Source organism: Grammomys surdaster, unplaced genomic scaffold (assembly GCF_004785775.1).
Source record: "Grammomys surdaster isolate TR1022 unplaced genomic scaffold, NIH_TR_1.0 126048, whole genome shotgun sequence".
NCBI lineage: Eukaryota > Metazoa > Chordata > Mammalia > Rodentia > Muridae > Grammomys > Grammomys surdaster.
In genome coordinates, this window is record NW_021620860.1 from 1,440,741 (window position 1) to 1,462,567 (window position 21,827).

Sequence of the window (21,827 nt, forward strand, 5' to 3'; positions counted from 1 at the left end):
TAATAGCCTGATGAATATGCATGTGAATTTGTTAATTAAGTTAATTATTCTGCTGAAAATGCATTCGTCTTCCAAGGACATTTTCCCAATGATTTTTACATGCTCTAGCCATTAGTCATGCTATATTTTATCAGGGAAATGAGTTTGCTTAAGTTGTAAAAAAAAAAAAAAAAAAAAAGAGAGAGAGAGAGAAAGAGAGAAAGAAAGAAAAAAGAGGAGATAAAAATGAAAGAGGAAAATCCGTTGAAGTTGAGAGGGGAAGGCATCTAAGGCTGGCCTGAAGTTGAAGGCCCAGCTGGGCTTTTGAAGCCTGCCCTCGATTTTTATGGGTATCTCACTCTACAATTTTTTGCCCTTTTTCTTTTTTTGATGACAAACTTTTTTTTTCCAGTGCCAAATTTCCAACACATTAATTAATTGTTGTAGCCAATTAACTGTAGTTGTGCAAATGAGTTTAGCACTAATTACCATGCAGTGCCTGTAATCACATAAAAAACTTGCTGAGAGAGAGAGGAGAAGAGAAAGGAGAAATGGGAAGGGAGAGGTGCCAGGAGAGGAGAGGATCTGGACTAGAGGACCCACCAAAGAGAGGGAACAAGCAGTATTTTGACATCTCCCTGTTAGGCAACATCCAAGCTTCCAGGAAGAGACTTCTCAGCCACATTCAGGATGTCTGAGACCAGAGTATCCCAGTAAGGGCAGAGGACGGAAGCCAATAGTAACCTGCTTTGAGCTAACCACTTCCATCACAAGGCAAAAAGCTCAGAAAGGACACCTCTAGCCATTGCCTAGATGCTTCTCTCTAGATGCTTCATGGCCAGAATTACTGAGTGGGATGGGGTGCCACTGGGAGACAGTCTGCTCCAAATATGCCAAAGTGGGAGAGGGGAGAGAGAATATAACTAGATGGGAACACTCAGAAGCCAAACCTCCTCTCTGCAAGTTGTCATCTTTTTTGGTTTTCAAGACAGGGTTTCTCTGTGCAGCCCTGGCTGTCCTGGAACTCACTCTGAGGACCAGGCTGGATTCAAAATTAGAGTTCTGCCTGCCTCTGCCTTCTGTGTGCTAGGATTAAAGGCGTGCGCCACCACTGCCCAGCCCCATGTTGGCATCTTTACTATCCATCATGGATCTCCATTTGCCATCGCCATTCAATCTGTGTCGAGAGGCTGAGGGGCATGTGATTTCCCCAGCTTCTCTGGATCTAGATATCTAAGATATTGGAAGAAAAGCACAGTAAAGTCAAGACTATGAGATAAACTGGCATTTTGGCTTGTCCCTTCTCCACAGTGCCTATGGAAAATGTGTATGTATGTAAAGGAAGTATAGTTCCCTTGTCATTAAAAGCAACAGCAAAGTGTTACCCCTACAGAATAGAGCTCACTTGCTGTGGGCTAGTTTCCTGAGAGCTCAGAGACAGACCTTTGACAGGCATTCAAAGGCTAGATCCTCCTTTCCCATTTCAGGTTGCAGGTCTGTAAGGACTTTACTCAAGGGCTACATTCATTTCAGCCTCTTCAAAAAAGGAAGTAACTTCAAGGTTATTTGCAATAGTGTCTTCACTTTGTAGTACAACTGCTCTTTGAATCCATGAACCAAGGTTGTCTGGACCCAAATTACTCCAAGAATACCCTTGCCTCCATTATCTTTCTACCATTACTGCCCCTACTCTTCACAGAAACCTTAGTTAAGCGTAGAGAGGCCTCCAGTCTGAGGATGTTTAGTGTGGTTCGAAGGGCTCAATTCTCTTGGAATCCAAGTTCTTCTTTGCCACTTAACAGCATGGGATCTTGGGAAAATAACTATGAGCCTTGTCTCCTCATTTACAACATGAAGATATTCATTCCATGCCCAAAGGGTTAAGAAGTTTAATAATTGTGACTATAAAACACTCAACCAAGAGAAATGGGCGACTTCACTCTTGCCAGTGAGTACAAAATGAGAGAACTTTATTGATGGTTAAAAATGTTTGCTTACACTGTGCGGTGGTGGCGCACGCCTTTAATCCCAGCACTTGGGAGGCAGAGGCAGGTGGATTTCTGAGTTCGAGTGTTCGAGGCCAGCCTGGTCTACAGAGTGAGTTCCAGGACAGCCAGGGCTACACAGAGAAACCCTGTCTCAAAAAACCAAAAAAGTTTGCTTACTGGGCATAGGGGTGTATACTATTCCAGCACTTGGAAGACAGGAGAAGGTGGATCACTGAATTCAAAGCCAGCTTGGTCTACATAGCTTTGGCTTCTAGGCCAGACAAAACTACATAGTGAGACCTTGTCTCAAAAGAAGAAATAATAATGTTCAGAGAAAATCATTTGTTCAGACACAAATGTTCAAGGAGTTTATTTATAGTATGAAATGTAGAATTAGCCCAGATAACTATCAACAGCTGAATGGATATATTAACAATGGTATAAATTTGATGTGGGTGTGTATACCTGTAATACTAGCACTAAGAAGTTTTCCCTGCCTATATAGGAAATTCAAGGCCACCATGGGATAGATGAGACTGTGTCTCACAAGTAATCTAGACTAGAACAGAATACATTAAAGCCCTGGTGGTCCAGCCATACCATGGACTAGACAGAAGAAACCTCCGGTACAGACAAGAACCCGGATGGATAGATATCCAGAATTATGCTGCATGAAAAATGACAATCCTAAAATATTTTAAAAAGGAAAGGGTAATGGCACCAAGAATTAAGATGAGCTGGCAAGGTGGCTCAGTAGATAAAAGAGTCTGGCTGACAATGGCAGTTTGATAAGCTGAGTCTGGTCCCTGGAAATCATATAAAGGAGAAAAACGACTCCATATTAAACATATAACTTGAAGGGGGAAAAAGAGGTGGAGGAATAGGTGATTTAAAAAAAATTCACAGGGATCATCCCATGGTGCCAGAATTACAAAGCATCCTTTCCTTCTTCCTTCCCTTCCTGTGGGTACTAGAGACTGAGTCCAGGGTCTGTGGATGCTAGGCAAGTGCCTCTACCACCAAGCTGCACTGTTCCTTCTCTGCTCAGCAGTTTCATTGTAGGGTGGATATAGAAATGTGAAACAGGAAATAAGACTGTGTGCACACATTTACCTACATGCACACAGTCAGAAAAACCACAGATACTCTGGGGCTAGAGAGATAGCTCAGCAAATCAAGTCTCTGCCACCAAGTCTGACAACCTCAAGTTCCATCACCAGGACACACGATAGATGAAAATCAACTTCCATAGCTTGTTCTCTGACCTTCATATACATGCTGTATATGCCACCCCCAACACACACACACACACACAGAGAGAGAGAGAGAGAGAGAGAAAGAAAGAGAGAGAGAGAGAGAGAGAGAGAAATATTTATAAGATTAATAGACTGCACTAATATCAATATTATAGATATATTTTATTACAGTTTTACAACCATTCAGGGGCCTCTCGCTTTTGTGTGTCTGTATTTGTGTATATGTATCTGTGTGGGTACATGTGTGATTATGCACTAGAGGCTGATGGGTATCACTCTTCACCTGATTTTTTGACACAGGATCTCTCACTGAACCAAAGAATTAACAATTGTTCAGAACAGCTACTTAGCACCTCTGGGAAACCGCCTGTCTCCACCCTGCCCTAGTGCTGGGGCTCCAGGTTTGTCTGTGAGAACGTGAACTCAGGCCCTCATGCTCATGTGGCGGATACATCAACTCAATGAACCATTTCCCCAGCCTTTCTTTTTTTAAGACAGGGTCTCGCTATGTAGCTATGACTAGCTAGAACTATGTACACCAGGCTGGCCTCAAACTCACAAAACTCTCCTGAATGCTGTGATTATAAAAAGGCATATCACCACACCCAGCTTGTTTTGTTTTGCTTTGTTTTTTGTGATGGCAGGGTTTTACTTTACCCCTGGCTGATCTGGAACTCACTCTGTAGGCCAAACTGATCTCAAATTTAAGTAATTCTTTTGTTTCAGCCTCTTGAGTACTGAGATTACCACTAATCTCATGTACCACTAATCCCAGATCTTGGTATCATTTTTTAAACTAAAAGTCAGTCTATAATTATTTCAATTTAAAAATCTATAAAAGCGAAATATGGTGAAACAAACCTGTAACTTCAGAACCAGGCGGGTAGAGGCAGGAAGATCAGAAGTTCAATGTCACCTTCAACCACGTAACAGGTTTGAGATAGCCAGGTCTCAAAGGAACTTGGGAGACTGAGGAAGACAAATCTCTGAGTTCAAGGCAGTCTGGTCTATAGCGCAAACTCTCAGACAGCCAAGACTACATTGATAAACCTTGCCTTGAATAAATGAATGAAACCAAAACAAAGAAAGGAAAGAAGCAAGCAAGTAAGCAAGCTACTTACTATGATAAAGAATGTCTCCATAGTGGCTTGCCCTAGTATTTTTTCTATTGCAAAATTCAAAAAAGGAAGATTAAGGCCAGGTATGGTGGTGCATGCCTTTAATTTCAGCACTTGGGAGGCAGAGGCAGGAGATACTCTGTGAGCTTGAGGCTAGCCTGCATAGTAAACTCCAGGACAACAAGGACTCATAGAGACCCTGTCTCAAAACACATACACAGACATAAAAAGAGTAAGAAATATTCTCATTACAAAGAGGAAGATTAATAATATTATTCTCATTAGAGCCCATCAGTAAAGTAATAACCATGGGGAGTGGACACTTATATCTGTTGGTCCAGTAATTCTATTAAGAACATGTAGGAGAGGCTGAAGACTTGGCCCAGTGATTAAGAACACTTGTTCTTGCCGGGCAGTGGTGGCGCACGCCTTTAATCCTAGCACTTGGGAGGCAGAGACAGGCGGATTTCTGAGTTCGAGGCCAGCCTGGTCTACAGAGTGAGTTCCAGGACAGCCAGTACTATACAGAGAAACCCTGTCTCAAAAAACCAAAAAGAAAAAAAAAAAAAAAAAAAGAACACTTGTTCTTGTTGAAGATCTAATTTGCTTCCTAGCACCCATGCCAGGGGGCTGACAGCTGCTTTTAATACCAGCTCCAGGGGATCTGGTGCCCTTTTCTGACCTCTGAGGCAACTGCATTCACCAACATACCAACAAGCAGACACAGATGCATAAACATAATTATAAAATAAGTAGGGGCCTGGAGAGACTGCTTAGTGGTTCAGAGAACTGGTTATTGTTCCAGAGGACTTGGGCTGGATTTCCAGCACCCACTTGGCAAATCACAACCATCTGTGACTCCAGTCCCAGGGGATCCACGCCCTCTCCTGGTCTCCATGCCTCCTTCTGGTCTCCACCTGCACCAAGCGCTCACGTGGTGTGTAGACATAGACTCAGGCCAAACACCTGTACATGTAAAATAATACAAGAAAGAAATTTAAAATAAACAAATAAACAGTGATGGAGAGACAGCTTAGTGGTTTCTTGCTGCTCTTCTAGATGATCTAAGTTCAGTTGCTGGCATCTACATTGGGTAGCTCCAACTACCTACAATTCTAGTTCTTGAAGCTCTAATGCTCTCTTCTGGCTTTAGGCCAACTCATGCCTTCTGCCTTTCCCTGCCCCGGCCATACACATACCAAAAAAAATTAAAATAAATTCTTAAAATTAAAAATAAACAAATAAATAAAAATCCATAGGGTGGTAATGAGATGGTCAGTGAATAAAGGCATCTGCCTCCAAAGCCTGACAATCTGAGTTCAATTTCCACAACTCACACGATAAAAGGAGAGTACTTATTCCCAAAATCCTCTCTATGCATTTAGTGGCATGTATGTATGCATGCGTACACACACACACACACATATACACACAGATTAAACCAAAGATAATTTTGATTACATCAGTAACCCCAACGTTCAGGAGAATACCAGCAGGAGAATCACAAGTTCAAGTTTTCCTGGACTACAATCAGTTTGAAGCCAGCCTGGGATACTTGAAATCTAAGAGAGGGGAGGTTAAGTACTACAAGATGACTCAGCCCAGAACCTTACTCAGTCCCTGAAACCCACATGGTGAAAGAAGAGAACCTAGCCCTGCAAGTTGTATTCTAACCTTCATATATACCCAGGTATCCACATTCCATGCCCTCCCAAAAAGCTCAATGTCACCTTCAGCTACATGAGACCATACCTCAAAAGCCAGAAACAAAGACAAAGGCAAAAGCCTGCAGTGCCCAGCATGTAGCTAGAATGTTCGCATGAGCTGTGCAAATTCCTGCTTTGAACTACAGCTAAGGAAAAGAAAAAGCTTATGAAACGATCACGGGGTCTGGAGAAATGGCCCAGCAGTTAAGAACACTTGCTACTCTCAAAAAAGACCTAGGTTCAGCTCCCATCAACCACATGGCAGCTTACAACCATATGTGACACCAGTTCCAGAGGATCCAGTGACCTCTTCTGGCCTCTAAGCAGACCTGGTACATATTTGGTGCATATACATACATAAATACATGCAGTCAAAACATTCATATACATAAAATTATTTTGGTGGTAAGTACTCTTAACTACAAAGTCATTTCTTCAGTCTGAAAGACTTAACTAATTAAACCCAGGCATGGTAGTACACAACTTTAATCCCACTCAGGAGGCAGAAAGCCAGTCTGGTCTACAGACTGAGTTCCAGAACAATCAGGGCTACACAAAGAAATCCTGTGTCACCCGGCAGTGGTGGCACACACCTTTAATACCAGCACTTGGGAGGCAGAGGCAGGCGGATTTCTGAGTTCGAGGCCAGCCTGGTCTACAGAGTGAGTTCCAGGACAGCCAGAGCTACACAGAGAAACCCTGTCTTGACCCCCCCCCCAAAAAAAAAAAATAGAAATCCTGTGTCAAGAAAACAAAACCAAACAAACAATACCCCCCTTAACCCTCTCCCCCAAAAAAACCCAAACAAAGCAAAAAAACAACAAAAAAGGAACTTTTTTTCATCTGTAACTTGAATTTCAGGGGATCCAATCCCTTCTTCTGGCCTCTGTGGGTAGCAGACATGCAAAAAAAACAAAACAAAACAAACAAAAACCCACTCATACACATAAAATAAATCTTTAAAACTAACAATACAAAATGAACCCTATATTTCAGTATGTCTAGGTAATACAATCCTTTGTAGACTTTAAACGTATGCACAAAACACACACAGTACAATGCTGAGTGCACGTAGGGTAATGTAGGTAAATATATTTGACAAACTAAAATGGCAAATAGGTGCCAGTTGCTATACCTCCTAATACCTATTGTCTTCAGATCTATCCTGGATGAAGGTAACAGTGACTTACACATGCTCTGGAAGAGTGGCTTTTCTCTTGGCTAGAGAGACAGAAGTTAGGAAACTGATTTCTTTTTTTTCCCCCTTCCCTTCTCCCTCTTGCTCTGCCCCTGCTCCCTCCTGGGCCCAAAGTACACTGTTGCTGTCCTCAGACACACCAGAAGAGAAGAGGGCATCAGATCTCATTACAGATGGTTGTAAGCCACCATGTGGTTGCTGGAATTTGAACTCATGACCTCCTTAAGAGCAGTCGGTTCTCTTAACTGCTGAGCCATATCACAGCCCAGGGAAGCTGATTTCTTAGGGAGTTGAAAAGAGAGACTGCGGCTACTTCCTCTTCCAGGAGACTGTCACCCTTCTTTCACATCATTAAGAAATGTCTGGACAATTTCCCAAGTTTGTACATATGTGTACACGCATGCATGCACACATGAACATGACCTTTAGGGAATCACGGAATCTCTGAAGCACTGTCCGGGGCTGGAGAGACGGCTCACTAGTACAAGTCCTTGCCACTCTGACAGAGGACCTGAGCTGACCCCCATCAACCACAGGGCACCTTATAACCATTTATAACTCCCGTTCCAGGAAATCTGATGACAGCTGACTTCTGTGGGCACTGGGTACAGGCACAGCATAGAGACAGACATGTAAGTGGAATGTCCACGCACATAAAAATAAAAACTAACAGTACTCTACTGTATCAGAGACTGCTGACTTAGACCACGTGAGGACCAGGTTTTATACACTCTTTGATGAAATTTTCACAATCTTGAAGAATAGTAGGTTATTTGCATTTTTTCATGTTTTGAAATAGTGGAATTAAGAGATTTTAATGTAGACTTTAAGCACTAGAGTTAAAAGAAAGGCACTTGGACCAAAAAGTAAGACATGCCCCCAAGAAGGTAGGTGTGAAGGCTTCTCAAAGGACCTGTCCCCTTATCTGCATTTCAGACTAGGAAAGTGTTGTGGCTTGAAGTGACTTCCAAAAGGTAAGTGGTGGAACTGGCATCAGAACCAAGAATGCCTGTGAAACCTGTGACCCAACCACCATAAAAACCATTTCAAAGTCTCAAGGAGTCCTATATTGTGTGGAAGCTGCTGGAGCGCGGTGCCGGAGTTCTGGAAGAGGAACCATTTCACCCAATAGTCTTTGGGTAGGCACAGACTTCAACTCATCACAGGCAGAAGGACAGTATCTGTAGAGAACCATTTCATTTCATGAGTTTTTTTTTCAATAGGTTTAACTCAATCCTTTCTGCAAAAACCTAATCCATTTTCCTCTCTTCCAATTCCATGTGGATGGTGAATAGGTCCATGGCTCTTTCATGAAAATTCCTAAGGAGATGGTGAGTGGGGGTTCTCTCTAGCTCTGCTGAGATTTTGACTAGGATGCTTTTCCCTCCTCAGGCACTTGGATCTACCTCAAGTTATCAAACCAAGAGGAATGTAGGAGAAAATAGACCACGGAAGACAAGCAGAAAGGAGAACCTCAACCAAATCAAGGCAGCCAGCTGGGAGAACGCCTGGAATCTCTAAGGCCTTATCAGGTGAAGGTTTTCTCAACAGGCTAAGCACAGGCTTCCTGTCTCACAACGACCCTGTTGTGTGGTCTTGCCACTCTCTCTCAAACTGTATCTTCTGTTTCCATATGACTACTTTACCTTGTTCAGATTGCGGTAGGAAGCTGTGGATTCTGCCACAATGTATTCCTTTCCATTCCAATACTACCTTGCTGGATTTTTCTCAAGTTTAGACAATCCAATGAGGGACTACAGAGATAGCCAGGGAAGAGGATAATTTTGGCAGGAGGATGTCAAGATTGCAAGGCTAGGTCCAGAGGAGCTCTTCTGGGATCTCAAAGCCAGATCCAAAGCTCTTTCTTCTTTTCTCCTCATACGAGAGCACAGAGGAGCAACTGGGTCTATGGCCATACCACCCCGAATGTGACTGATCTCATCTGATCTCAGAAACTAAAGGGCCAGACCTAGTTAGTACTTCCACTGTACAAGAACTGGGGCCTAAGACTGGACACTGACCATGTCTCATTCCTCCCTTCTGTTCTTCATGCATTATTCCACTCTGTCCAAAGCATACCCACTCTTCTCTTTGGTTTCCCTTGACCCATCTACCCTAAGGATAGGAGAGAGTTAATGGCATGATATGGGTAAGCTATAAATTTCCCATCAGTGTGGAGAGAACAGGATTGTTGGCAGGGAGGGGGCTGGGCTGGGGGGTGGGATCTGGGAAAAAGCCAGGAGGTTGTCTCTAGGTAACAATAAACACTGCAAGCAAGGAGCAGCTGTTACACTTACTCTCTCTGCATCACAATGCTGAAATAACACTAATAAAAACAGTGTGCCCAATGCACGGGCATACACACACTTAGGGCCAAAGCCCTAGTTGCACTCTAGGGCTGCCCTCTGCTCTAGATCAGGGTCCACACTCCCACAGCCACAGTATTCCAGGCCTGGGTATAGTGCAGGGAAGGATGATGCTGATGAGTGCTTCCTCATCTAAAGGCAGGCGTGGGTTCAGGCTAGGCTGCAGAGGCTAGGAACACAATTCGGACTGTGGCGTTTTGGTGGCATAAACAATTCAAATTCAGGTATCTGTCAGCTGGGAAGAAAGGAAGAGAGGGAAGAAGAGAGAGGAGGGGGAAGAGAACGAGAGAGAAATAAGTAGGGAGAGATAACTATGTACCATGTCTGGTAAGATTGAAGGTAATCAGGTGGCCATGAATTGAGCTGGCTAGTGGGAGTTGAAAGAAAAGGGAGCAGAGAAAGGAAGTTGGGAAGGAAAAGGATCAAGAACAGAGAATGTGGTATTTCTCCCAGAGCTAAAGTCCCCATACCTGCCTACAAACTCTCTGTCTATCTAGGCTCCCCTCTTAATACAAGTTTTATATCCAAGGCCACATGATGTGTTAGGTTTAATTCAGAATTGAACTTTAGTGCAGGTCCCATAGCTCCTTATACTGCCACAAAGGAGGAAAAGTAAAGCTAACCCATCTTCCTGAAGGAAGAACATTCATCTGTCTTTCTCCAACTAAAGCCATCTTTGGATTTATTTCCAGGTGTAGATAGGAAGAGGACCCTCACTCTGGCTAGAAAACAGACCTTCCAGCGATAAAAGAAAGAAAAACGGACAAACAAGAACTCATGATCGATCGCCAAACACTTGCCCAACCTTCTCTTCTACGAGGACAGAGCCAGGGTGTTTATGTCATGTGCCTGGAATATACCGATATCCAAAGTCCCTACTGTTCTCTCTCCTGGACAGTCCCAATCCCAGTCTGAGAAATGATGGGGGAGATGCAGGCTGGCCATCTGACCAGTGAGAGAGAGAGAGAAGAACATCAGCACGGTAAACATCTGTGACTGCAGCCACTTCCCAGCCTGTACCAATGCCCTGTTCAGTTTGAGTGTCCCTAGCTGCTTCTCTCTGGTCTAAGATGCCTGATTCTAGAGAGGCGAGCACGAAGCACAATCCTTCCTGGTAGTCTTGTAGTAGGAGCTGTCTTGTTTTTATTTTTCCTATTAACTTCTGATGGGGACGGAAAGACTGTTCAGTGGTTAAGAGCACCTGCTGCTCTAGGTTCAGTTTCCAGCACCCACATGGCAGCTCACAGCCATCTGTTTCAGGGGATCTACTGCTCCTTTCGGGTCTCCAAAGTACAGTAAGCATAGACATACATGTAGGACACACACACACACACACATTCAAAAAAGAAATTTCTTTTTTTCTTTTTTTGGTTTTTCGAGACAGGGTTTCTCTTTCTCTGTGTAGCCCTGGCTGTCCTGGAACTCACTCTGTAGACCAGGCTGGTCTTGAACTCAGAAATCCACCTGCCTCTGCCTCCCAAGTGCTGGGATTAAAGGCGTGCGCCACCACTGCCTGGCCAAAAAAGTTTATGACAGTAGACATAGTAGCACATGCTTATACTTTTAGCACTTTGGGAGATGAGGCAGGAAGTTTGAAACTTGAAATTCAGCTTGGGCTACATAATGAGATTCTGCCTCAAGAACAAACACACAACACTCGCCCTTCCTCCTTAAAATTTTTGTGTCAACTGGGTACACAGAGTTCTAGGCAGGCAACTGAGGGATGATAGTAATAGCTGTTTACCAGGAAATACTCTCTTTTGGAAAGGGCCCAGGACTCCTGACTCTCCTGCCATAAATGGGTGTCTAATATTCTCTGTGTGGGGCAATGTCTCAGTCTTTCCTCATGAGAAGTCTCATGGGGAGCTCAGCTTCTCCTGTTCAGTTCTTTACCACTTCTCCCTTTCTTTTCATAGCTGGGACATCTCCTAATCTAATGAGGGATTTTTCATCTACAGAGCTCAGAGTGGGCAGGACTGGGGCAAAAGAAAACTCTTAACAGACTTGATCCCCCTTCTCCTCTGTTGTTTTCATGAACCACCCCCATTGCTGTGAGTCACCAGAACCTTAAGCTCTGCTGAGCTGCCAGCAGCCTTCTCCCTCCCCCTCTTACAGACAGGCAAATATGTATCTATAAGCCCCAGTGCCCACAACTTCCTACCACAGGACCACTCTATTTCATCCCTAGGAATCCACAATACAGACAGAGAGGAGTGAGCAAAGGAGTGTGAGACCCTAGTGTGTGCTCTGTGCAGAAAGCTGGCTGCCTGCACAGTGGAACAGGATCACCAGCCAGGCGAGCTGGCTCACTTGGGCATAGAGCCATCAGCATGTAAGAGGAAGAAGACAGGGTAAAAATTCTGCTTCAGAAACAGACATCTCCTGCTTTCACCTCTGGCCAGTGAGCACAATGGCACTACCACCTCTGTCAATGTCTCTCTTTCCTTTCTGTCTAAGGCCCTTGGAAGATATAGAGGGAATCTGTACGATAGCTTTCTAAGTATCAGGGTGAGAGGTTCAGATTTCTAGATCTATTCTCACCTAAGGGAAAGCTGAAGGGAGAAGGAAGAAAGGAGCCCCAATTAGAGTAAAATCTAAATACTAGGCCAATGCTGACTAATCCCAGAAGGTAATGAATTCTGGGTACTGCTATCTTTTTCTACTATATATATTTCGTATCTAAGTATTTTCCCACAAAGGGCCTGAGTTTATTCTGGACTTCATAGCAGGTTCTAGACTTGGACTTAAGGCTATAGATCTGACACCCTGGGGGGTAACCTTGGATGTGGATGGTAGACCTGGCAGAATTAGAAGGAAGGAAAGTAGCTCTGTTCCTCAAAGAACATCTAGAATGTAAAGTGACTGCTTCCCTATGCCTCCAATAACTGGAGTAGAGATGAATCAATTACCAAGACCAGTAAGACAGGAGGAGGCTGGTACACAGAAAGTAGATACATTTCTCCCTTTGCTTTGTGCTACTTTCAGACTCTAAAGAGCATCTCTGTGAACAGCAGCCACCTATCCTCAAACAAGATTCAGTCGACTGTCCTGCACTATACTGAGGAGCCCGTCCCACGGGTGGAACGATAGGTCTCAGTTCTAAAACTTCTGCACTGTCTTCTCTTCTTCCTGTCTCCCTGACAGGACAAGTGTTGGCACAGTTTCTTGATACCAACAGCCCTGAGGCACTTGGATGCAGGATGGGGCCTAGAAGGATTGTTTTCCAGACTGTCCTAGGGGAATATGAGGGCCTCTCACCCTGTCTGTGAGTAACAGACCATGACAGCCCCTGACAGTCTAAGGCAGATCAGGATAAGGTTGGAAGCTGCAGAGGCAGATCCTGCTTTTCTCAAGGGCCTGGGGGTAAAACAGGTTACTAAAAGAGAAGACAGTTCTAGGAGTGGAAGGCAGTGAGGATGGGAGTTGGAGAGCATGGTTTCTATGGCATTGTCTTTAACCCTCCAGCCTATCTTGCCTCCAATTTAGCCTCATTTCAAAGAATGTTGAAGATTTTTGAAAAAAACAAGAAAATGTTGAGAAATGCCACCTTTGGAACCTGGTAGGAAACCCCTCCATTCCTCCATTCATCCTTCTCTCCCTGGCCCTGGCATATAAACAATGAAGGAAATAAGGGAACAGCGATATAGACAGCTGGAAATGTGCCGTTCTCTCCAGGATAAACCATCACTGCAAGATCCAGAAGGGACCTAAGACTCTATAGTCAGGATACTACATGGATCCAGGAACATCCCTAGCTTACTTTGCAGGGCCTTGCATTTGACCACTGTCTCTACTGTAGTGACGGGACACGAGGTGTAGACTGCCCTTGACATTTTAGCATGACTGTTTTCAATTGCTTTTATTATAACATGGAAACCTGTGATAAGACTTCTACCAAAAAATTTTACTCTTACTTGGGAGATTTGCCTTTTGGTTAAGTAGTTGAGGTAGCTAAAGTATTTCTTTCCCTTAGACCTTAAAACATGGCAAAATTCTAGAGAGAGGGGCTGAAGGATAGTGACCACAGGAACAGGCCACACAAAGAGGATATTCCCCCATTGTGTCTCCTATAAACTACCTGCTGGCTTTCCTAAACTGCTCCAACACTCAGGAGACAGTGACATGAGACTTCAGGCAGTGGAGGCCAGAATATACTGTTTTCGTTTTTCATTTGACTTTCTTCCCCTTCTTACCTACCTACTTTTTCTTGCCCCATGCTCCCAGGAACTCTCCAAATCCAGACCATAAAGCAACTTCAGGACAGGATCCAATTGGTACTTCCTCTCTGGGTCTTGGCTTCCACATCTGTATAATGAAGGAGTCAGACAAGATGAGCTCCACGTTCTCTTCTTTGTAACATTAATGTTCTAAGGTTTAGACCCAAACTCACCAGATCTCAGTTGGGTACCATTTTGCATGTAAGGCTATAGCACTTATTTCCTATAGAAATATATAGAAATGGCCCCAAACTCAGCCCTTTTCAGATTTCCTCTACCACTGCCCCAAGTCCATGGTCCCTAGTTCTTATACTCTCTCTTCAGAGACCTCAAAGTTCTACCCCACCTCTCTTCCATAATGTTATACTCTCTGAAGATCAACCCATCTAGTCAAAACTGCAGGAGCAAGAACACAGTCTTACCTATGATTCTGGCTGCAAATTTAGGCTGCAGACTTGAGTTAATCAGCACAATTCCAGCTCTTTTGGAGGTCCTGGCAGTTGGGGGGAAATCCTGGCACCTTTCCCCAGTGCCTCCCCTTCTCCTCCACCTAGCTGTTCTCCATGCCAGAACACAAAGTGGCCAGTGATTGATGGGCCCGGGTTCCTGGTAACCGCACCCAGTGGCCCAATCCTCCTCCCTTATCCAATCCCTCCCCTGTCCCTATTCAGAGATCAGATTGTCTCATGTTGGTCCCTGAGGTCCCATTAATTAAAAATACATCCAATTAAATGGCAGGTGAAAACGTGCTATTGGCGCTCTACACCCCCCTGCCCCAGCTTGGTCCCCCCCTCCTTTAAGGCTCAGCTGTGCTTTGAGCTGAGAAAAAAAAAAGATGTGGGGAGAGGGAAAGAGTAAAGGAAGACATAGGGTAGGAGTATGACATGGGGGTGTGCTTGAACCTCTGCCAGGGTAGCATGTGCCAGTCTGGGAGGGTGGCATCATGCCCTAGTGTCTAATTTTTTGAGGTGTGAGTAGGTTAAGTCAGCTAGGCACCCACCTCCATTTCTCTTAAAGGGGCAGAGGGCAGTTAGTGTGTGTGGCTAGCTATACTGCCCTGCTTCTGAGTTTGATAGGCAAGGAACAAAAGTAAATGGCAGAGGGATCTTTGAAGTGGGTAAAATATTCAGGGGTGGGAAGGGTCTGATTTATCTTGCTATACCTACCTCTGCTACCTCTAGGAAGATAAAGAGTAACGAGCTAGGACCCAGGTGGCAAGGCATGATGACATTCTGGAGCTTGGCTATGCCTACCCATGTCTACAAGGAAGCTAAGAGAAAAATGTTGAGAGGAGGGAAGGAGCCATACTTTGGGTGGCAGGCAGCAGATAGGACAGACAGGATCAAACATACACAGACGGATGTTTGTGTGGACACCATGCCCTGAGCACCTTAACCTCCACGGGACCTGTCCTGTTGACTCTTTCTGTAAGCAAAAATGAGCAGCAGTAGCGTCAACTCACCATAGCCTGGCTGTCTAGTAGGCTGTCCATAGTGTTTCACAATCACTGATTGGTCTTGCTTTCTTCCATTTTATGCAGTCCTAGCATTTTGCCAGTTAAGGCATCTACCTCCAACCCAAAGTCCTCTCTGGCCTCAAGTGATACAAGTCTACTGGACACTGAGCACTGTTAGAAAAGGACTTGAAAAGGAGTGACTGAGGGTAGCATTCAGAATCAGGCATGAGCGAGGGTGCCAACTCAGGGTTTCGGCCTGGCTGCCTTGGCAGCCTCAGCACCTCCTCACTTCACTTTAACGCTAATTGGAGATTTTAATCTGCACTGCTGCTCTGCTCGGGGTGCTGGGGGGAGCACCAGCTGTGCAGTAATTCCAGCAGCACCGACTGTTTAATCAAGCTGTCCTCCTGGGGAGGGGCCTTCAGGCATGGGGGAAGGAGGAGAAGGAGGAAGACCCTGTCATCTCCCTGAGCCTGTTCATTCTGACTGAGTATAAACTGTGGGGTCTTCAGTCCCACAGGGCCTCAAGCCACTTGGCATGCCCAGTGAGTCATGACACGGCACGGGGTAGACATGAGGCTTATAGCGAAAGCAGTCCCCACCATGCTGGTTTTTGATACAGTTTTTTGGCTCACAGCTCTCTGGAGTCCTGGGTGTGGTTTGCCCAATCAGACACAAACATCTATTAAACTTGAATTCTGTAGGTTTGTGTTTGGGGGCAGAGCGAGTGCTGTCAGGGGGAGAGATGAGGTAACCCACTTTCTTAGATTCCATTTTTTCAATACTTTTTGACAAAAAAGATACTTTCCTTTGAATATTTGTAGAAAAACCTTTTCCCTTCCTAAACCAGACAACCCCACCCTCCTGGACTGGAACTCAACATCTTCGGGGGATGGGGACAGTGGGTTGGACAGCTGGAGCCAGGCATTCCTTGAGGAAGAGATAGCACCTGGAACTTGAGTTCAGCTGGGTACCCACTCAATCAGCAGGCTTAAAGGACCAAGTATTTAGGCCTCAGGCCATTTTAAAGGAATAACAAGTGGTATCAGTTATTTTTCTGGCTTCTGGGCAAGTTCTCTGGCTCTCTGGGATTGTTTCTGATCGTTCCCTGGAAAGAGTGCCCTCATCCATCTGTTTCCTAAGGGGCTTGAATTTTAATTGGCCAGCAGTGCCCTCGTGTGATAGAAATAAGAACTGCAGTCGCCCCACTGGTCAGGCTGCCTTGAGGAATCAGGTAGCCTGGCTGACAGACAAGTAGCAGTTGTAAACGATGGCACTCCTCATCAGGGGTTTGTACTACCTGACTACATCTTGAGACATTTCCTGCTTCCTCACATCTGCTTTATTTATCTCTCTTATACACTCTGACACACATGCTCAGCACCTGACTCATCAGGCGCTTATTTGGACCTGCTGCTTTGGCTATCTGGGTTGCAGAGGTGAGAAGCACTGTTGAGAGAGAAGCCAGAAAGTCAAAAGGATAAGGCAGGGTCACCTCTAGCATCCAGGAGGCAGGAAGATGCTTTAACCCTCGACAACTCTCCATTGGGTCCAGAATAAAGCTGACATCATACTTAAAAAAAGAGTAGGCCAGGCGGTGGTGGCACACGCCTTTAATCCCAGCAGTTGGGAGGCAGAGTTCGAGGCCAGCCTGGTCTACAGAGTGAGTTCCAGGACAGCCAAGGCTATACAGAGAAACCCTGTCTCAAAAAAAAAAAAAAAAAACAAAACACAAACAAAAAACAAAACAAAAAAGAGTAACATCTAGTAGTTGACTCTAACCTAGAGCTATTCCTTTTCCACTCCCTGGGATATGTGGGTGTTAGGGACCTCAGAGGCAAGATGCTGGTTCCAAGCAACAGACACTAGATAAACACTCTCAAAAGTCTTCAGAATTCCAGCTTTCAAGAGAGAGGCTACGTGTTACTGGATTGTTCTTCACCAGTATCAAAGTCTATCTGTTTACTGGTCCCTTCCGCATACCTGTTAAACAGGAGGGAAACGGTTCTAAACTACAGAAAAGGGATGGACTCCTGATGGACATTAGATGGCCATCTCTGAAGACTAGTACTTGGAAAAAGAACTGACTCATAAATGCCTTCCATTTTTGGAGACACTGAACAACAAAAATATTTCTTGAGAAGTTAGATGTAGAACCTATAGTCCTAGTTCATAGGAGAGGCAGGGAGAGGTAAGAAACACACACAAGAGATAGAGAGACAGCGCTAAAGGCCATCGTTTCTGAGGTGAGTGAAGCTGCATACCTACTAGGAGGGAAGGAAGGTGGAGATGCCGGCTCTGGTAACAACAGAGGTGCAGGCCCCCACTTCTAGTATCTCATGCAGTGTCTGAATAGGTGGAATTTCCCACTGAACCTAGAAAGAAGGCAGTGAAGCTCATTAGAGGCAAGGAGAAGTGACAGTATTGTCCTGTCTTGACTTAAAGAAATAGAAAACAAAACAAAAAACAGCTTTTTGGGGAAAAGTGTTCTGTGTATGAAGGGGTACAGGTGAGGGAGACACTCTTCCTAAAAGAGGCTGTAAGTAACTGGATTATAATGTTGGTATTCCCGTGTAGAGGCATGTCCCTCTATTAACACAGGGAGGAGGTGAAGACTGCTACTGTGAGAGAGGGCTCACTTATTCGAGCTGGAAAGAGCTTGTCAACTACTAGGTAGGATACCGGAATAGGGCCAAATAAAAACTCAGGACATTCTTCTGGGGATCTCAGGGAAGGATAAGAAACTGCCCTTGCCACAAGTGGGGTGCTACTCCATGTAGGCCAGTGGCTTCTGATTGGCTTTAAGTCCCTACCTGGCTTCAAGTAATGTCGATGAGATTGTTTGAGAGGCTCTGGATGCAAGGTAACTGATAGATGTCCCTGAGTTGTTCAACGGCCATCCCCGCTGCTGCTATCTGCAATGACAAATAAGAAGCTACATTAGGCACAAGACAAGCGACCAGAACAAAGAAGGTCTTTGGTCATGCATGGGAGATTATAGTGTTGACAGCTACCAGTAACAGTATGATGGCTGCTGCTTCTCTAATTCTCTTAAATCTGAATTGCCCCAAAGTGGCAAATGAATATTAAGAATTCTTCCAGAGAAGAGCTAACCAGATTCCTACCTCCAAAGAACTAGCTCCCAGGATGATAAGTGAAAACCATGGCCATGGACAGAAAATTTAATAGAAAAAAAGCATTGAAACAGAAATACTATAAAGGCAATGCATGTTAGCACTAACACAAGGTTAATGCAAGGTTCTAACATGGAGGAGGCAACGTAACTTTAGACCAGACCACCAGCTTGGATTTGAGGTTCTCTTGCTCATCAAAGGGTCTTTAAGGAGTAGTTCTGAGGCAGAAAACAGCCTTAATTATGAAACAGAAAGGTTTGCAGGAGTAGATTTGTTGCAATTTGGGTAACTAGGTTTATCGTGCGTTTCCTTTGCAGGAACAAAGTCTTTGCATGGAGATCAGCCCCCTATTCCTCTATTCTTTCAACTGGAGTGCAATGGACTAACTACAAATGATACACAGTGGGGTCTGCCCCTTTGTTATCCACAGACAATACCCAGCTAGCAGCTCCGCTAACACAGACCATAACCATCTCCAAGTTGCTCAGTATTTTGCTGCTTTCTTCAGCATCTCCTTTTTTTGCTACTAACATGCTCCCAGTTTTTTATGTTCAGAGAAAGCAAGCATAAGACCGTGTAGCCGACCTAGCTCCAGGATGAGATAACTTGTAGTACCTGTCTCATAGGCTACCCCCACCTGATAAGCTTATTTTTGGTTCTGACCACTGTGCAACACTTTTCCTTATGCTCAGCCCAAGAATACCACATACTGCTTCCCCTAGCTCCACAAATAAGAGAAAGGCAGAAGGTCCCCAGCAGCCCTCTTGAATCCAGTAACTCCATATCCTACTCAGTGGTACTCTCTCCAGCCTTGGCTCAAAGTGCTGTCTCTATTTGGATTCTTTCTGACATAACTTTATTATAATGACAAAGAGCCTAAGCTGAGATTTAGTATTAATTTCTCACACTGCCTCTGAGGAAGTTTTCCTAATATCAGTGTCTTAGTTTGGGGCTAAGGGTTCTTTGAAAAGTTGGAAGAACGCTAAGGGCATTAGGATCTTTGGCTACGGCTACCACTTTCTTTCCAACAAATTCGTTATTATATCTTTAAAAATTATAAAATTTGTATGTCATTCTTTTTCAAAAATCACATTATTTATGTGTATGTGAGGGGTGCCTCTGTCAGTGTGTGTGGAGGTCAGAGGACAACTTGCAGGTGTTGGTTCTCGCCTTCCATTATGCAGATCCTAAGGATGGATCTCAATTTGCTAGGCTAGGCATCTTTACAAGCCGAGCTACCTAACTGGCCCTGAATGAGTCTAATTTCTTTAAGACGGTCTCAGTATGTAGCCCTGGCTGACCTAAACATCTGCTTGTCTCCACCTACTGATGCCGGGGTGTAAAGGTGTATGTAACTACACTTGGTAACTAAGAGATTATTCGTGAATAATATATAATATGGTTTCATACTAATAACTTTAAACCTACTTTTCCTCCTCAATTTCTGTCTCTCCTCCTTCAGAATCTTTCTTTTTTTCCTTCTTAAAGTAGCCTTGGGTTATTAGGAATGGGCACTCTGAAAAGTTGAGGGCTTCATACTTACTCATGTAGATTAATACTCTGCCTCTGGAGCTAATCCTAGACAGCTCAACAGTCTTGTAGGATTGGATGAGATACTGTCCTTCTTTAAGCCTCAGTATCTTGCTCTAAAAAGAGGCTGGCTTACATGACTTCTCTTCTAGCTCTAGAAAGTTATGATTCTGTAAGGCACAAGACCCAAATGTTCCTCCCTCCCCTGTGGTATTCGGGCCTGGCACCCTTCTCTATGCCACTGTAGAAAGCAGTGCCCCTGTAGTATGTGCCTTTCTAGAACACTTTGACTAAAGTGGCAAATGAGTTCTTCTAAATGCTAAGCCTTTCCTCCTAAAAGGAAAAGTTAAGAAAGGGATCTAATTCTGATCATGATAAAGCAGGCAGACTGTCTCTCCGAATCCTCAGATTGCCATACTGAACACATACATACTTGACTTTGCCCTAGGGAACCCTATATAGAAAGCCCATATATGTAGTGGCTGGTAGTCCAACACAACTGTATATAGATGGGAAGGATATGTAAATACACCCTTAGCAGAGACATAAATACCAAATCCCACACATTCCTGTTTTCTCCTACTTTGGGCCTGTACATGCCTGCAAGAAACCTCAGTAAGAGGGGACACGGCATCCCAGTCCTCTTTCTCCCCAAAGTCAGAAAGAGAAAGACAGTGAGACAAGAGCTACTTGGCTTCCTATAAATTGTTTTGTCCTTCCTCACAGCTGCAATCAGAAGCTAAGGGCTCCCGCAGGCCTTGTTCTGATCTGCTGCAGGCGATGGAGGGTTTTTGAAACGGAGAGGACTTGGCTGCAGCCCCGATTCAGCTGCCGTTGGGGCTGGCTAATGGGCTCATTCGGAAAGACCCCTGCCTGCTGCACTAAAGAGTCCCCCGCCGACCCCCTCCCCAGTCCCAACCCAATTAATAAATGGGGGCTCCCACTTTATGGCTCTGAGAGCAGGAACCAGATATACAAATGAGCCCTAGGGAGGGACAGAAAAAGGCCTTCCAAGAATCAAGCCAGAAGCCTGTGCTTCCACAGGCACACACTGCCACAGGCTAGTCATTTCCCATTTTTAAAGCATAAAAGGGGAAGAAACAAAACACAAAGAAACCAACCAACTAAAAATCACCTCTATATTCTTTCCCAGATAGAGAATGAGATAGCAGTTTTGATGTCTTTGCTATATCTCAGGATCAGACTTTGTTGCTTGGTTCTTGAAACTGAAAAAAGCTTGGGACAGGTACTGGGGGTATCTGGACACAATGCATACTCCAGTCCTCCTTTGGTAAGACCTGCTCCTATCTTCTTCAACATTGGACAAAGGTACATTGCATGTGGCTAACAAACACCTGCTTCTTAAAAACAAAGCAGCCACCTCTCACCTAACTTTCACCATTAGCTCAACTTTGTCCTGGGATCCTCATCTGGAAACCATCTTTTAACCTCCCCAACCCACACCCCCATTCACACCCATGCTGTCAGCAAGCCTAACTCCTGTGAATTCCCCTCCTTTCTCTGGACTCCCCTGGTCTCACACTAGTGACAGTCTTTTTTGCCTTAAGTCTGGGCAAGAACAGCATCATAATGAATTGTTTCCTTGGCCCAGGAAAGTCACAAAGGGCTTCGGCATCATTTTAGCCATGTCCATTGCTCCCCATTACTATTTAACAAACCAAATTTCAAATCCTAATTCAGGTCACTAAGACTGGTTCTCCAACTTCATGTCTTAATGCACCTTTCCTTTTCCATTCTAGCCAAGTCAGCTGACAGCCCTGTGCTCAGAATACACATATGCAGTCTTCTCTGTTTCCTCCTGTTTTAGGCCCATGATGCTAGTGAGCTTTTTCTCTTTAAAAAAAAAAAGGGGGGGGGG

The 21,827-nt window shown here is 44.5% G+C and overlaps 1 protein-coding gene across 1 annotated transcript in view; it reads right to left on the reverse strand.

The window, feature by feature from the left end:
* Nucleotides 1-5,001: 5,001 nt before the first annotated feature.
* Cdk12 (cyclin dependent kinase 12) overlaps nucleotides 5,002-21,827 on the reverse strand; it is a 77,246-nt gene continuing 60,420 nt past the window's right edge. The window contains exons 15-18 of the mRNA XM_028755177.1: nucleotides 18,098-18,199; nucleotides 17,549-17,659; nucleotides 13,809-13,916; nucleotides 5,002-5,307 (exon numbers count right to left, since the gene is read on the reverse strand). Of these exons, the coding sequence (XP_028611010.1) occupies nucleotides 18,196-18,199 (4 nt within the window). The 3' untranslated portion in view covers nucleotides 5,002-5,307; nucleotides 13,809-13,916; nucleotides 17,549-17,659; nucleotides 18,098-18,195. The remainder of the gene's footprint in view (nucleotides 5,308-13,808; nucleotides 13,917-17,548; nucleotides 17,660-18,097; nucleotides 18,200-21,827) is intronic.